The sequence below is a fragment of the Anolis sagrei genome, chromosome 5 (genome assembly GCF_037176765.1).
Source record: "Anolis sagrei isolate rAnoSag1 chromosome 5, rAnoSag1.mat, whole genome shotgun sequence".
Classification (NCBI taxonomy): domain Eukaryota; kingdom Metazoa; phylum Chordata; class Lepidosauria; order Squamata; family Dactyloidae; genus Anolis; species Anolis sagrei.
Genome location: NC_090025.1, coordinates 93,370,214 through 93,386,317, shown reverse-complemented (window position 1 = coordinate 93,386,317; position 16,104 = coordinate 93,370,214). Strand labels below are relative to the sequence as shown.

General features: G+C 43.2%; 1 protein-coding gene across 3 annotated transcripts in view; it reads left to right on the top strand.

The window, feature by feature from the left end:
* The window catches only part of FRMD4A (FERM domain containing 4A), a 511,564-nt gene that overhangs the window by 101,999 nt on the left and 393,461 nt on the right, over positions 1–16,104 (top strand). Inside the window, exon 1 of one of the 3 annotated variants that reach the window (XM_067468890.1) lies at positions 7,405–7,600. The exons of the other annotated variants lie outside the window; for them this stretch is intronic. Coding sequence (XP_067324991.1) covers positions 7,568–7,600 — 33 coding nt within the window. The 5' untranslated portion in view covers positions 7,405–7,567. Of the gene's footprint in view, positions 1–7,404; positions 7,601–16,104 lie in introns of those variants that run through there. 3 annotated transcript variants of the gene reach the window in all.

Sequence of the window (16,104 nt, the reverse complement as noted above, 5' to 3'; positions counted from 1 at the left end):
ATATAAATATAGGAAATAAATAAATAGGAAATGGAAGCCTCTCTTTAGAGATGTCATGTATCATGACATCTGGAGAACAAGCCCTATGAGGAGCGGCTTAGGGAACTGGGCATGTTTAGCCTGAAGAAGAGAAGGCTGAGAGGAGATATGATAGCCATGTATAAATATGTGAGAGGAAGCCACAGGGAGGAGGGAGCAAGCTTGTTTTCTGCTTCCTTGGAGACTAGGACGCGGAACAATGGCTTCAAACTACAAGAGAGGAGATTCCATCTGAACATGAGGAAGAACTTCCTGACTGTGAGAGCCGTTCAGCAGTGGAACTCTCTGCCCCGGAATGTGGTGGAGGCTCCTTCTTTGGAAGCTTTTAAACAGAGGCTGGATGGCCATCTGTCAGGGGTGATTTGAATGCAATATTCCTGCTTCTTGGCAGGGGGTTGGACTGGATGGCCCATGAGGTCTCTTCCAACTCTTTGATTCTATGATTCTATGTTCTGCTGTTGTTGCTGGTTGGTAGTGGTAGACCTAGCAGTTGGTGATGGAAGGGTTAATGTAAGTCTTAATTCTAAAGGGTTGAGTAATCTGTAAGTAAGAGTTCATGGGTGAAAACAATTAAGGGTGGAGGTATGCAAGAGATAGTGTTTCTGGATATAATGAGCTAGCCTTGGGACTGATCTTCAGGAGAAAAGTATTTGTTTTATTTTGGTGGTAGATGCTGCTGGTTTCCCCCCAGGTTTGTGGATTTTGGGTATCCTGACCTGTCTCTTGAACCCTTCGAACCCTGGAACCTTGAATCTTTGGACTGGCTTTTGACAATGGTATAGACTCTTGATCCCTGGACTTTGCTCATTGAGTTCTCGGCGTTTGACCACTGGATTGGACCTTTTGACTACGGTGTTATCTTGAACACAGTTTGCTGTCAGTTTTGTTTTATATTCTGTGGCTGAGTGCTATATTTATGTTTTATATTTTGGACTATTAAAACAGCCAGAAAGTACTTACTTAGGCGATGCCTCATTTTCCGAGGATGTTTGTTTTCCAGTATTCTTGTGGGTCCGTATGTGGCTGTGGAGCCCTATTCTTACTCTGCATCTTCTTCTGCAGTGAGGGCATTGGTTTCCAGGTGGAAGGCGGTCTTGGTTGGGGTTGGCTTGCCGCGCCTTCCTCTTGGCACGCTTCTCCCTTTCGCCCTCCATTCATGCCTCTTCAAATTCTGCAGCACTGCTGGTCACAGCTGACCTCCAACTGGAGCGGTCAAGGGCCAGGGCTTCCCAGTTCTCAGTGTCTATGCCGGAGTTTTTAAGATTGGCTTTGAGCCCATCTTTAAATCTCTTTTCCTGTCCACCAACATTCCATTTTTCGTTCTTGAGTTCGGAGTAGAGCAACTGCTTTGGGAGACAGTGGTCGAGCATCCAGACAATGTGGCCAGTCCAGCGGAGTTGATGGCGAAGGACCATCGCTTCAATGCTGGTGGTCTTTGCTTCTTCCAGCACACTGACGTTTGTCCACCCATCTCCCCAAGAGATTTTCAGGATTTTCTGGAGACAGCACTGATGGAATCGTTCCAGGAGTTGCATGTGACGTCTGTAGACAATCCACGTCTCACAGGCATATAGCAGGTTTGGGAGGACAATAGCTCTATAAACAAGCACCTTGGTATCCCTACGGATGTCCCGGTCGTCAAACGCTCTCTGCTTCATTTGGAAAAATGCTACGCTCGCAGAGCTCAGGCGGTGTTGTATTTCGGTGTCGATGTTGACTTTGGTGGAGAGGTGGCTGCCAAGGTAGCGGAAATGATTAACATTTTCTAATGTTACACCATTAAGCTGTATCGCTGGCATTGGAGAGGGGTTGGCTCGTGTCTGCTGGAACAGCACCTTGGTTTTTTCGGTGTTCAATGACAGGCCGAGCTTCTCGTATGCTTCTGCGAAGGTGCTTAGAGTGGCTTGCAAACATACACATAGGGACACATTTAACAAGCATGTCACACTGGGTTTACATAGAAAAGGTGAGGCTCATCTGGTCGCCATCATCTCATTGTGGCACTCTCCTGGAAGATGTAGACATAGACAGCTACTGTTAGACAAGTGAATTCTACAATCAATTAACTCATTTTCTTACATCCAGACTTCAATTCTATGCAAGGTTATTCCTGACTGAACTCATTGATTTCAATGTCATGTAAGCATGATTTGTTTTGCATGGAATTAAGCTTCACAATTCATAGGTATTGCCTTTCTGCTACCATCTTCCAATGACAGCTTGTGGGTAAGGGTCATTTGTGTGGTTTTGGAACCTCCTTTCTTTTCTTTTCTTGAAAAACAGAAGCAGAAAGGCAGATGGCACTTGCTGTTTCTAGCACTCATTCTACAAAACTTCAAAGCTTCAAAGAGGAAACTGAATGACTGAGATTAATGGATTGTTCACACTTTAAGGCAGAGAGTGCACAGTGAAGACATTTGTGGACATTTTCCTCAATCTGTCTTTAGACTGCATAGACACAGCAAGCCCCCCTTCACAATATTGCTACCTTTTCCAAAGAGTGACATGTCCTTTGTAAGAAACAGTGCATTCCAGATGGCATTCTGATTCTATATACTTATTCTCAAAAATGCAGTCTTATATACATTTTCAAAGCTGTAAATACACTTATCTTAATAACCGCATCTTCCAAATGAGCTTTAATGTGTGGTTCATTTCTAAGGTGTTAGTTTGTCTGTCTGCTTATTTCAGCAGTCTTTTCTGTGACTATTTTTTTTTTTTTGCAATATTTTTGCTGATAGTTTTCAATAGATTATTGTGCAGGTTTTGTTTTTGGACGTGGATTCCTGTTTATATAGTGAACCAGTAGGGCATAGACCACCACTGGTGTAGTGTATAGTCATTTGAGTGCTGGACTGGGATTCTGATAAACAGATGGAAACTTATGGAGGGACCTTCAACAAGTCACATTTTTCCACAGCGATAGCACTAGATTATGGCAAAACACTTCTGAAGAAAGCTTACCAAGGAAACCCTATGATTATCACCTTTCTACCAATTTACATTGCAATAGCAGCAAAAGCTGGCATAGCGGAAGCTACCAAGTTGGTCTACCCGCAGCTGGTAGGCAAAGCCTGTGGGGTGGGGTGGGGTGGGGTTGACCTGGATTGCAGGTGAAAACTGTGGAAACTGAGGTGTCTACCAGTGGTTCATCTAATCCAGTGTTTCTTAACCTTCCTAATGTCACGACTCCTTAATACAGTTCCCATGTTGTGGTGATACATCTGTAGGGATACCAAGATGCTTGTTTATAAAGCTATTGTCCTCCCAACCCTGCTATATGTCTGCGAAACATGGACTATGTACACTGACACAGAACATATGTGTGTGTGTGTGTGTGTGTGTTGACCATTTCCTCTACCTTGGCAGCCACCTCTCCACCAAAGTCAACACTGACACCGAAATACAATACTACCTGAGCTCTGCAAGTGCAGCATTTTTCCCAATGAAGCAGAGAGTGTTTGAGGACCAGGACATCCATACAGATATCAAGGTGCTTGTTTATAAAGCTATTGTCCTCCCAACCCTGCTATACGCCTGCTAGACGTGGACTGTCTACAGACGTCACTTGCAACTCCTAGAACGATTCCATCAATGCTGCCTCCGAAAAATCCTTTAGGACTCGCCAGCCCCTTAGACATTTCCTGAATTTCCATAATTCACTCAAAAATGCATTGTCCCGCCTCACTCCCTACTGATTCATCGAAGCGCCGAGGTGGCAGAAGCCCTCCAATTGGCCCAGGTGCGCAGCAGAAACCTTGTGATTGGGCCAGGCGCTTGAGAGGTGGCCGAGCCTCCTCCCAGCTGTTGAAGCGCCAGCCAATCACCTTCAAGCCGGGTGGAGGGCAGAGAGTGGGAGATACAAACTGGACAACTCTGTTTCTCTATAAAAATGGCTTTTTTTGTACTTAGAAATAGTTTCTAAAAAAACTCTAAAATTACAACAGCAAAACAGCAGAGAGGAAACAACCAGGCACACCTTAACACCTCTCAACAAAAGATTCCCCCAGGCTCAGCCAGGCCTTCAAATGCTAATGAAGGTGGTCAGTTGAAACATTCACACCTAGCTCCAGCAGAGAAGAGCTCTTTGCGCCACCCCAGTCATCCCACAGATATATAAACCCATTGTCCTAATTCCAACAAACCTCACGACCTCTGAGGATGCTTGCCATAGATGCAGGCGAAATGTCAGGAGAAAATGCCTCTAGAACATGGCCATATAGCCCGAAAAAACCCACAAGAACCTAACACTCAAGGAATGTTTCAGCTCATGGATTTTAACTGGTTAACCAAATCCCCGTGCCAACTATATGAGAAGCAAACATTTGAGTCCCTCCAGAACATTATCACCTGGAGAGACTTATTTTGCATAGAATTATGGAAAAAATAGACCCCTGATTCCACAGCAAGCTGGCTTCAGGAAAGGCAAAAGCTGCACATCGCACGTGCTGAACCTGACTCAGCACAGAGAAGATGGCTTTGAAAGGCAGCAGATCACAGGAGCTGTCTTCATAGACCTGTCAGCAGCTTATGATACAGGAGCTTTTTTGTTGAGTTCCAGGACCAGAGAAGCAGATGGCGGAAACAGAAGAACGGCCTGCCTCAGACTCAGGTTGCATTGCAGCAGGTGGTCAGTGGTTTGCTCCTCTCCACACTCGCATGTCATGGATTCCACTTTGTGGCCCCATTTCTGAAGGTTGGCTCTGCATCTCGTGGTGCCAGAGCGCAGTCTGTTCAGCGCCTTCCAAGTTGCCCAGTTTTCTGTGTGCCCAGGGGGGAGTCTCTCATTTGGTATCAGCCACTGATTGAGGTTCTGGTTTTGAGCCTGCCACTTTTGGACTCTTGCTTGCTGAGGTGTTCTAGCAAGTGTCTCTGTGGATCTTAGAAAACTATTTCTTTATTTAAGTTGTTGACGTGCTGGCTGATACCGAAACAGGGGATGAGCTGGAGATGTCTCTGCCTTGGTCCTTTCACTGTTGGCTGCTACTTCCCGGTGAATGTCAGGTGGTACAATGCCGATTAAACAGTGTAATTTCTCCAGTGGTGTAGGGCACAGACACCCTGTGATAATGCAGCATGTCTCATTAAGAGCCACATCCACTGTTTTAGCATGGTGAGATGTGTTCCACACTGGGCATGCATACTCAGCAGCAGAGTAGCACAGCGCAAGGGCAGATGTCTTCACTGTGTCTGGTTGTGATCCCCAGGTTGTGCCAGTCAGCTTTCATATGATGTTGTTTCTAGCACCCACTTTTGCTTGATGTTCAGGCAGTTCTTCTTGTAGGTCAGAGCACGGTCCAGAGTGACTCCCAGGTATTTGGGCTGCAATGCTCCAGTGGGATTCCTTCCCAGGTAATCCTCAGAGCTCGGGATGCTTGTCTGTTCTTAAGGTGAAAGGCACATGTCTGTGTTTTAGATGGATTAGGGATCAGTTGGTTTTCCCTGTAATAGGCAGTAAGAGCACCTAGAGCTTCGGAGAGCTTCTTTTCAACCATCCCAAAGCTCCCTGTTTGAGTAGTAATGGTAACCAGAGTGGTAACCAGAGACGACTTGCAGCATGTCAGGTGGTGCAATGCCGACTAAACAGTGTAATTTCTCCAGTGGTGTAGGGCGCAGACACCCTGTGATAATGCAGCATGTCTCATTAAGAGCCACATCCACTGTTTTAGCGTGGTGAGATGTGTTCCACACTGGGCATGCATTCTCAGCAGCAGAGTAGCATAGCTCAAGGGCAGATGTCTTCACTGTGTCTGGTTGTGATCCCCAGGTTGTGCCAGTCAGCTTTCGTATGATATTGTTTCTAGCACCCACTTTTTGCTTGATATTCAGGCAGTGCTTCTTGTCCAGGTATTTGGGGGTGCTGCAATGCTCCAGTGGGATTCCTTCCCAGGTAATCCTCAGATAGCATACAATGGGCTGACTGTGCCTGGAGCAAACTTTTGTTGAGAGGTAATTAGATGTCCCTGCCAATCAATTTTATTTATTTATTTATTTGGTTTACTTTTACCCCGCCCTTCTCACCCCGAAGGGGACTCAGGGCGGCTTACACATCCAAGGCACAATTCGATGCCCATAGCATACATCAATAATAAGCAATAAAACAAAATAACAAATTAGCAAACAACAACAACAACAATACATTGCATCTAAACCCGTTAAAACCAATAAAACCAATAAAATTTCATACAAACCAATACAAACCGCTTCTTCCTTCTTGCCAGTCAGTGTTCGCTATCTCATGCTTCAGAGTCTTCTTCCACATTTATCAGTCCACATATATCAGTCCTGCCGGTCCTAATTGCCTGGTTGTCCTATCTAGTTAGCAGATTGCCCGAAGGCCTGGTCCCACAACCACGTCTTTGCCTTTCTCCTAAAGGACAGGAGTGATGTCAATGCCCTGATATCCACTGGGAGTGAGTTCCACAGGTGGGGGGCCACCACTGAGAAGGCCCTGCTCCTCGTCCCCACCAGCCTTGCTTGGGAAAGCGGTGGAGTCGAGAGCAGGGCCCCCTCAGATGATCTTAAATTCCGTGGTGGTACGTAGAGGGAGATACGTTCGGACAGATACGCTGGACCGGAACCGTACAGGGTTTTGTAGGTCAAGACCAGCACCTTGAATTGGGCTCGGAACTGAACCGGCAGCCAGTGGAGCTGACACAGCAGAGGGGTGGTGTGCTCTCTGTATGTTGCCCCAGTGAGCAGCCTGGCTGCCGCTCGCTGGACCAGTTGAAGTTTCCGAACCGTCTTCAAGGGCAACCCCACGTAGAGCGCGTTGCAGTAGTCTATTCGGGATGTAACAAGAGTGTGGACCACTGTGGCCAGATCAGACTTCCCAAGGAACGGGCGCAACTGGTGCACAAGTTTTGATTGTGCAAAAGCTCTCCCGGCCACCGCTGAGACCTGGGGTTCCAGGCTCAGCGATGAGTCCAGGATCACTCCCAAGCTGCGAACCTGCGTCTTCAGGGGGACGCAGGTTCGCAGGTGGTCAGTTGAAACATTCAAGGTGGTCAGTTGAAACATTCACACCTAGCTCCAGCAGACAAGAGTCCTTTGTCCCACCCTGGTCATTCCACAGATATATAAACCCTTTTTCCTACTTCCAACAGACCTCACAACCTCTGAGGATGCTTGCCATAGATGCAGGCGAAACGACCTTTTGGCTACGGGCATGGTTCCCGCCTGTAGGAATGACAGAGTACCCGCCCCCCTTTTCACTTTGAACGCCTCACGTGAGGTGAGGGGCGCGAGCGCTTCCCTGGTGGGAGACAATATTGTGCGCGAGGCTGGGCGGGCGGGCGGGAAGGAGTGAGGAGGCGCGCGCGCGGGGGCGAGGCAATCCCAGTGTCTGCCAGGCAGCCTGAGGAGAAGCCGCGGCGAGAGAGGAGGGCAGGTGTGAGCCCGCCGCGCCTTCCTCCACCTCCGCGAGGGGGCCGGGCCATGGCGCCCCCCTTATGGGCTACTTGAAGGCGAAGAGCAGGGGCAAAGTTGCGGAAGGAAGAAGCGGGCTTTGGCATGAGGAGGGGCCACCATGGAAGGGCTCCTGTCTCCCATGAGGACCAAGGTAGGCAAGGACTGGCGTTCGCCTCGCGAGGGAACTGAGAGAGAGAGAGAGAGAGAGAGAGCGCGCCTTGTCCAAAGGAGCTGTCCTGCTGAATGGAAAGAGGACATGCCTCACCTAGGGTTGGGTCGCCATGGGCTTCTGCACTTGGTTTATTTGTTTCAGGTGGCAAGGCTTTTTATTTTTGATCTGCTTTTCCATTTCTGCCGTTTCTTGAGGCCGAATGGGTCCTCGAAAAGGATGCAAGTCTTTGTTTCTCCTCACTGTTTTGTGGGAAGCTGGGGAAAGGTGCAGGACTGGAGCCAAGTTCGCCTTGCTTTGGCTTTTACAACTCTCCTGAGATGACTAAGTTTGAAAGGCAATATCTACTTTTTTAAAATAGCATTTTAAATGTGCCTCCTGTGGCCCTTTCCACACAGCTGTGTAAAATCAGGATTATATGGCAGTGTGTAGACTCAGATAACCCAGTTTAAAGCAAATATTGTGAAATATCTGCCTTGATGTTCTGAGGTCCCTTCCACAGCTGAATAAAATACCACATTATCTGCTTTAAACTGAAATATATGGCAGTGTGGACTCAGATAACCCAGTTTAAAGCAGATATTGTGAAATATCTGCCTTGATGTTCTGAGCTCCCTTCCACAGCTAAATAAAATACCACATTATCTGCTTTAAACTGGAATATATGGCAGTGTGTAGACTCAGATAACCCAGTTTAAAGCAAATATTGTGAAATATCTGCCTTGATGTTCTGAGGCCCCTTCCACAGCTGAATAAAATACCACATTATTTGCTTTAAACTGAAATATATGGCAGTGTGGGCTCAGATAACCCAGTTTAAAGCAAATATTGTGAATTATCTGCCTTGATGTTCTGAGGTCCCTTCCACAGCTGAATAAAATACCACATTATCTGCTTTAAACTGAAATATATGGCAGTGTGGGCTCAGATAACCCAGTTTAAAGCAGATATTGTGAAATATCTGCCTTGATGTTCTGAGGTCCCTTCCACAGCTGAATAAAATACCACATTTTCTGCTTTAAACTGAAATATATATATTTATTTATTTACTTTACTTGTATACCGCAGTTTCTCAGCCCAACAGGCGACTCAACGCGGTTTACAACAAGGATAAAAAACAATCAACGATATACAATTTAAAACCATAAAAGCATAATATACAATATTGACACAACCCTAGACAACACAATACATCTCATAACTGGAGTCATGATCCAATCAGTCGTCCAAATTTCCATTCCCACCAGGCAAATTTCCCCAAATATATGGCAGTGTGGGCTCAGATAACCCAGTTTAAAGCAGATATTGTGAATTATCGGCCTTGATGTTCAGAGGCCCCTTCCACAACTGAATAAAATACCACATGTTCTGCTTTAAACTGAAATATATAGCAGTGTGGGCTCAAGATAAGCCAGGGTCCTTCCACACAACCATATAACCAAGCCACAGGGAGGAAGGAGCAAGCTTGTTTTCTGCTTCCTTGGAGACTAGGATGCAGAACAATGGCTTCAAACTACAAGAGAGGAGATTCCATCTGAACATTAGGCAGAACTTCCTGACTGTGAGAGCCGTTCAGCAGTGGAACTCTCTGCCCCGGAGTGTGGTGGAGGCTCCTTCTTTGGAAGCTTTTAAACAGAGGCTGGATGGCCATCTGTCAGGGGTGATTTGAATGCAATATTCCTGCTTCTTGGCAGGGGGTTGGACTGGATGACCCACGAGGTCTCTTCCAACTCTTTGATTCTATGATTCTAAGGCAGAAAACCCCACAATAGCTGCTTTGGACTGGGATATCTGAGCCCACATTGCCATATATTCCAGTTCAAAGCAGGTTATCTGGGGTTTTATTCAGCTCTGTGGAAGGGCCCCCAATTCAAAGCAGATATTGTGGGATTTGTCTGCCTTGATATTATGGGTTGTGTGGCAGTGTGCAAGGGTCCCCAGAGGCACACTCCTTGTTCAGTTTGTTCTCACAGCTTTTTGTGGCTGGGCGAATTGGAGTGGAGAGAGAATCAATTAATCCACATTATCCATATTATCAAGACTATCAAATCAGATAATCCACTATCTACTATCAAGACTATCAAATCAATTAATCCACATTATCTGCTTTGAACTGAAGTATATGAGTCTACACTCCCATATAATCCAGTTCAAGGCAGATAATCTGGATTGTATATGGCAGTGTAGAAGGGGCTATCATCTCACCAAGTATGGCTGGATCTACGCTACCCTTATATCCCAGGATCTATCTTCTTATCCCAGATTATCTGTCAGTAGAGTCTGATATAAAGCAGACCTATCTAAGATCAGATTCTTGGATATAGGGCGGTGTAGACTGAAATTGGAGGGTGCTCCAATTTCAGACTCTATAGGGGCAGGACTTGACACAGTAGCCTTCCAAACTGGAAGGACCACACTGGTTTTTTCCCTCCCTGGGGAGTTGATATTATAGACTAGGTCTACACCACCCTATATCCAAGGAAGTGGAACCAATGTTGTTCCTTAGATTATCTCTACTGACAGATAATCTGGGATAAGAAGATAGATCCTGGTATATAAGGGTAGTGTAGATCCAGCCATACTTGGTGAGATGATAGCCCCTTCTATACTGCCATATACAATCCAGATTGTCTACTTTGAACTGGATTATATGGGAGTGTAGACTCATATACTTCAATTCAAAGCAGATAATGTGGATTAATTGATTTGATAGTCTTGATAGCAGATAATGGATTAACTGATTTGATAGTCTTGATTATATGGCAGTGTAGAAAGGGCCAGAGAGACCATGAAGAAGGAAGGAAGGAAGGACAAACAATGGTCTCCCGATTTTTTACTCTTTGTCATGTCGTTGCACATTTGGTCACATTGGTTTTGGTCTCTTTGTCATACATAGTTGCCCTTCCAAAATCCAGCTGACAATAGTACAAGAAGTGTCTTTTCCTTTACACTTTTGACCATGTAGGTCCATTTTTTCTTCTTTGGAGGTGTTTCATGAGTATCTGCTCCTCTTTTAGACTCCAGAAAAAAAAGGGTGATTGAGCATTTAGGGAATAGTTTTAGCTCAGTTGTTGGTTTACATGTATGAAGCTTTGGAGCTTGGAAAAGGTGCAAAAACATCTGGGTCTGTCTCCCAGTCCCATTTGTAGCCTGACAGAAGGTGGGACACATTTTTTTAGTTCTGCTGTGGGACATGCTTGACATTTGCAGTGCACAAAGCGTATTCCAGGTGGCCCTACGTTACAAGAGATGCTCCATGCTGTTTACCCATGATAATGACTGGCGTTATACATCTAAAGTTTCCTATTCTGGTTGATTCTGTCTTGCATGGGAGCATTTTGGTTCATTTACTTGCTGACTGAAAGTATTCAGTTTCTTAAGGAAAGCCACAGTTCAAACTGGCCTTAGAAACTGGACAGTGTGTTGGAGCAAAGCAGCCCCCCCCCCCCCCGTCACATGCTTATCCCGTTCAGGTTTTCAGAGTACAAAAGACAAGGAGAGCAAGCAAGCACTGAGCCAAGATAAATCTGAGTGAATCTCTCGAATGGAAACTGCTCCCAGGTTGCCTTTGTTTGGTCATGCTACTTGTAAAACTAAATCATGCCTCCGATATCTCGTAAAACACACATCACTTTACTTTCACAGCAATTGGATTCTCTTAGCTCAGTCCACCATATTCCATCTATTCATTCATCAGTTCCTAACCTTCTCACCTTGCTCAGCCTTATGAATTTAAAGTTTTGGCTTCAACTAGTGAATTGTTGCTGTGATTTACAGATGTTTCATGACCTCATCTAAGATGGGTGTCACAAATATCATTTTATAAAAGAAGGAGAAAGACAAAATGACAGAGACTTACTAGGAGAAAAGAAGAAAAATGAGAACAAATTTAGACATATATAGAAAAGGCAGACGTAATATACGAGATTGCAAACAAGAAGTGGAACCAATGTCGTTCCTTAGAAATGAGGTTAAGGGTGGCCTTCAAAAGGCTGAAGGCCAGTGATTGAACACAGAGAGACATGCCTGTTGGCTAGGATAATTTTAGTTCACTCCAGGGCCTCCCTGGCACACAAAGCATACTTTCTGGTAGAAATGAGAGGTTGAGGTGAGGATCTATTTAGAAATTACATCCTTTGGTATTGCAGACCTTCTATCTACACCCAACCGGCTTGAGATATTCTGTACAAATTCATTGCTGAGGAAGAGCACTCAGCACCTGCTCAGAGTCACTTGAGTCCATCATCCTGTCTTCTGACACTGGAAAAGTGATGCCAGAACTCCTCCCTTGCACAAATAAAATCCTGGTTTGTTTCTACAGTATATACAGTACTTGATTGAAATGTAAATGACCACAGATTCAATATCATTGGAATAGCAATAAAAATGATAATACTTTCAACTATTCATATAGAAGTGCAGCTATGACTAAAATACTTCCTTTCTGAGTGGGTGATTACACAAAATACATTAAAGAAATTCAAATTGAAGCAAAGGCAGCATAGCAATAAACTGGTCCCTTAAAAACAACATCAGAAAGAAAAATCCACACCCTTTACTTCTGCCTTTTAGGGATGGAAGAGAAATCAACCAGCCAACTGTTTCAACATGTTACCCTTAAATGTCATTTTATTAAAACATGTACAGAGGGCTATTTATGGTCATTGTTGCTCCTATTTTACAAGTATCTTCTTTTAACTCACTCTTTTTTATAGTTGTCACTGAGGGCATTTTTACAATGCTAAATAATATAGCAGTCTTACTTGAAGAAGTGATATCTATTGTGCAGAAACAGGACATGAGCCAATTATTTCTTGTGATGTAGTTTTAATAGTATAATCCCCACTACCATCATCCTGGCTATATTTTTTTAAAATTGCTAGTATTCTCAATTTGCAGTCCTCGCTTGGCAAAACGATAATACTGTTGGCAATATTTCCAGTGTGTGCTCATTTGCCCATTTCCTCAAAATGGTTGCCTGAGGCAAACTAGCATAATACTGATTTGCCATCTGGTTAACATCAGAATTATTATTTTCTGTAGGTGTGTTGATGTTTGAGGTATCATTAAATCATTTAATAATGAAGGCACTCTGCACAATAATGAAGGCACTCTACACACAGGAAAGTGTGAAGGAGTAATAGGAATCAACACTAGTGTTATGTTGCTCAGGTTTAAACAATCATAACTGCACATAAATCGTAATCATAATTCCACAGTTCACAATCCTCTTGACACACCACACAAAACAATGTATTGATGCTTTGCAGTCTGTTAATAAGTCTATAAGAACACCTGATGGAATCAGATTTTCCCCCTCCAAGAGCACGCACACACACACAAATGTGTGTGTATGCACACAGGAAAAACACAATACTTAAAAATGTATTTCATCCAGAGTTTGGTCACTAGGGAAGCTCACTAGCCCACTAAACCCTATCACTTTGATTCTATGCATTGTACATCCTTGAGAACAATGTGAGGGGATTGATAGTTTATATGTTCTACTTTGAGCAGGTTAAGGGAACATAAACTGAAGCTATCTTCCCTAAGATGTTGGAGGCAACTCTGTTTTGTCCATTTCAGAAACAGCTTCCATTTGGAAAAACTGAAGGGGTGGCCCGAGAGAGTGTGTTATGTGTGTGGGCCTGTTGACTTTGAAGAAACTAGTTATATGACTTTGATGTTGAAGGTTTTCATAGCCAGAATCACTGGGTTGCTGTGATTTTTCCGTGCTGCTTGGCCATATTCCAGAAGCATTCTCTCCTGATATTTCGCCTGCATCTATGGCAGGCATCCTCAGAGGCTGAGGGATCTGTTGGAGATTAGACAGGTAAGGTTTATATATCTGTGGAAACCCAGGGTAGGAGAAAGAACTCTTGTCTGCTTGAGGCAGGTGTGAATGTTGCAAATGGCTACCTTGATTAGCATTTAATGGCCATGCAGCTTCAATGCCTGACTGGTTGCTGCCTGGGGAATCCTTTGGTGGGAGGTGTTAGCTGGCCCTGATTTATGCTTGTCTGAAATTCCCTTGCTTTTTGGGTATTGCTCTTTATTTACTGTCCTGATTTTAGAGTTGTTTAATACTGGTAGCCAGATTCTGTTCATTTTCATGCTTTCCTCCTTTTCTGTTGAAATTGTCCACATGCTTGTGGATTTCAATAGCTTCTCAGTTTCTGGAGAGAGAGAAAAAGAACAAAGAAGACCACAATGAAAAAGGAAGAAGTACAAGACAGAATATCTCAAAAATAAGAGCACAGTTCTGCCACACACTGATTGCAAATCAGGCCATACATACATAGATTCCAAAATACTTTGAATGTTCCTCCTTAAGTTGCTTTTCATTGTTAGCTTGTGGGTTCTAGCACTATTTGTAGCTTTGTCCCTGCATTTACTGTTGGATAGTATATACAAAGCAAAGAAGCTACACACTAAAGCTTTACGGTAATGGCTGGAAGCATCTCTACAGCCTAGGTTGCAATCATGTGGTCTTCCTGATATTATTGGACTGTGGGTTCAAGTGTTTCTCATCACTGATTATGCTGCTTTAGGGTGCTCTGCATCCTGTCACAATGAAATACAAAATAAATGTCTGTAGTCTGGAAAAGATGTCTTTATTTTGTTTTTCATTTCAGTCAAATTGTATGTTAATTTATACTAAGTATCTGTAGTTCCTTTTTTATATGAGTAATTCAAGAAATTATACACTGTCATCATGTACTGTGTTGATGGGCAGAGAAATAATGAGTTATTCAATAGGCTGTTATGAGGCCAAATGTGAAATGGTTACACTTAGTTCTTTTAAAACTCCACATAATAGAAGTGGTGATTATGATTGTGTTGATGATGATGTTTCAAAGGTGTAGTCACCTGGCCTTTATATAATTAGTGCAAATGGGTTCAAAATTACAGGGAAAGGAGAGGGATAGAGGCCTGGCATTTTCTTTTGTGGGACCTTTTGGAGAATGTATATAATGAATATTTTAAAACTTGTTTGTATTTTCTCCAAACGTACCTAGCAAGCGCCAAGAGCAAATGCTTGAATTTCCAGAAAATGCAATTAAAACAAAAAAAAATACAACTTGCTTAACATCACCCAATTTCTCATATATTAGAAAAAACAAGGTATAGTACAGGAGCATTTTCCACTTCCACATAATAATTAATTTTTTCAAATGCTTCTTTAGGTGGAGGAATCAAGTATAATAATCCAAGTATATATTTAAAAACAGCTCACTTTGTTCACCTATATGCCTTGCTTGCAGTCCTTTACTGTATTTCAGTGTTTCGTCTCATTGAGATTGGCTCTGTGATTATAAAGAAAACGACTTTATGGCAACTTTTTGATTTGTTTGTTGTCCACACTGCATTCTTTGCCACAAGGCTAAAGCTGTTTTCTTCATTTTAAGCTGAACACATTTAATTATTAAAGGTTTTATCTTTTTATTTTTATCATTGCAAACTGACAGTATACCTCCCATGCCTAATATCAGTTTAGCACTTTTAAAATATGTCAAGAAGTCATATTATTTTCTGTTGCTTTTTTCTGTGTATAAATCTCTGCTTTATTTTATAGAGAATGTCTTTAAAAGATAGATTTCATGAACTGTTTGTCCAGTAAATTTACTCTCTTGCTTTGACAAAATGGGGTTACTTAATAACTTAGTAGTGGTTATGAAATAAAAGTCTTGAGGTAAATTGGACATCAAGCTATAATTGCATTATATAGCGTAACAGACTCAAGTACATTAAATCCTGGTCCCTTAATGCATTTATACCTTAGATTATTCATAATTGGCATATAAATATGCATGAGTGCAAGAAGAAGTAGCAGAATGAGGTGGTTAGATGTGCTCCCACACGTAACCAAAGGTAGTTAAGCAGAAGGCTCTTCAGCACTGCAATATGTTTTCAGATTGGCAGATAAACCTCATATAAACCAAAATCCCAAGCATCAAACATCCAGATGTCTTGGGCTACAGCTGCCTTTAACTCCTCCTCCAGCACACACTATCTGCCTCTATTAGACTGCACTTGTGCCCCTTCAGATGTTCTTGGATTGCACCTTCCAACATCCTTCATCATTGGCTATGTTGTCTAGCAGGGCTCATAGGAGTTACATCCTGACATCATACGGAGTTAAACATGTTGCTCATCTCTGTCACAGATAGATATTGCTAGCATTGTAGAATATTGTTCTTATTTCCCTGACTTGGATTTTACAAGATATTATCACTGGATCCACAAGGGGACTGTAGAGCTATCTAGGAATTGGCTGTTGCTAATGCACATGTGATACAAAACAATGACTCAGGTGTGTATTACGAATATTAGACAGTTGCCAGTAGTTTTTAATAGTAAACACAATGCACCAGTCATTTATGAATAAAATACAAATAGCATACTACAGAATGCAACTATGGTTTGAATTTGCATTGCAAAGAAAATTTCTTTCTCTGAGTCAATGTATGTGGTATGCAACACTA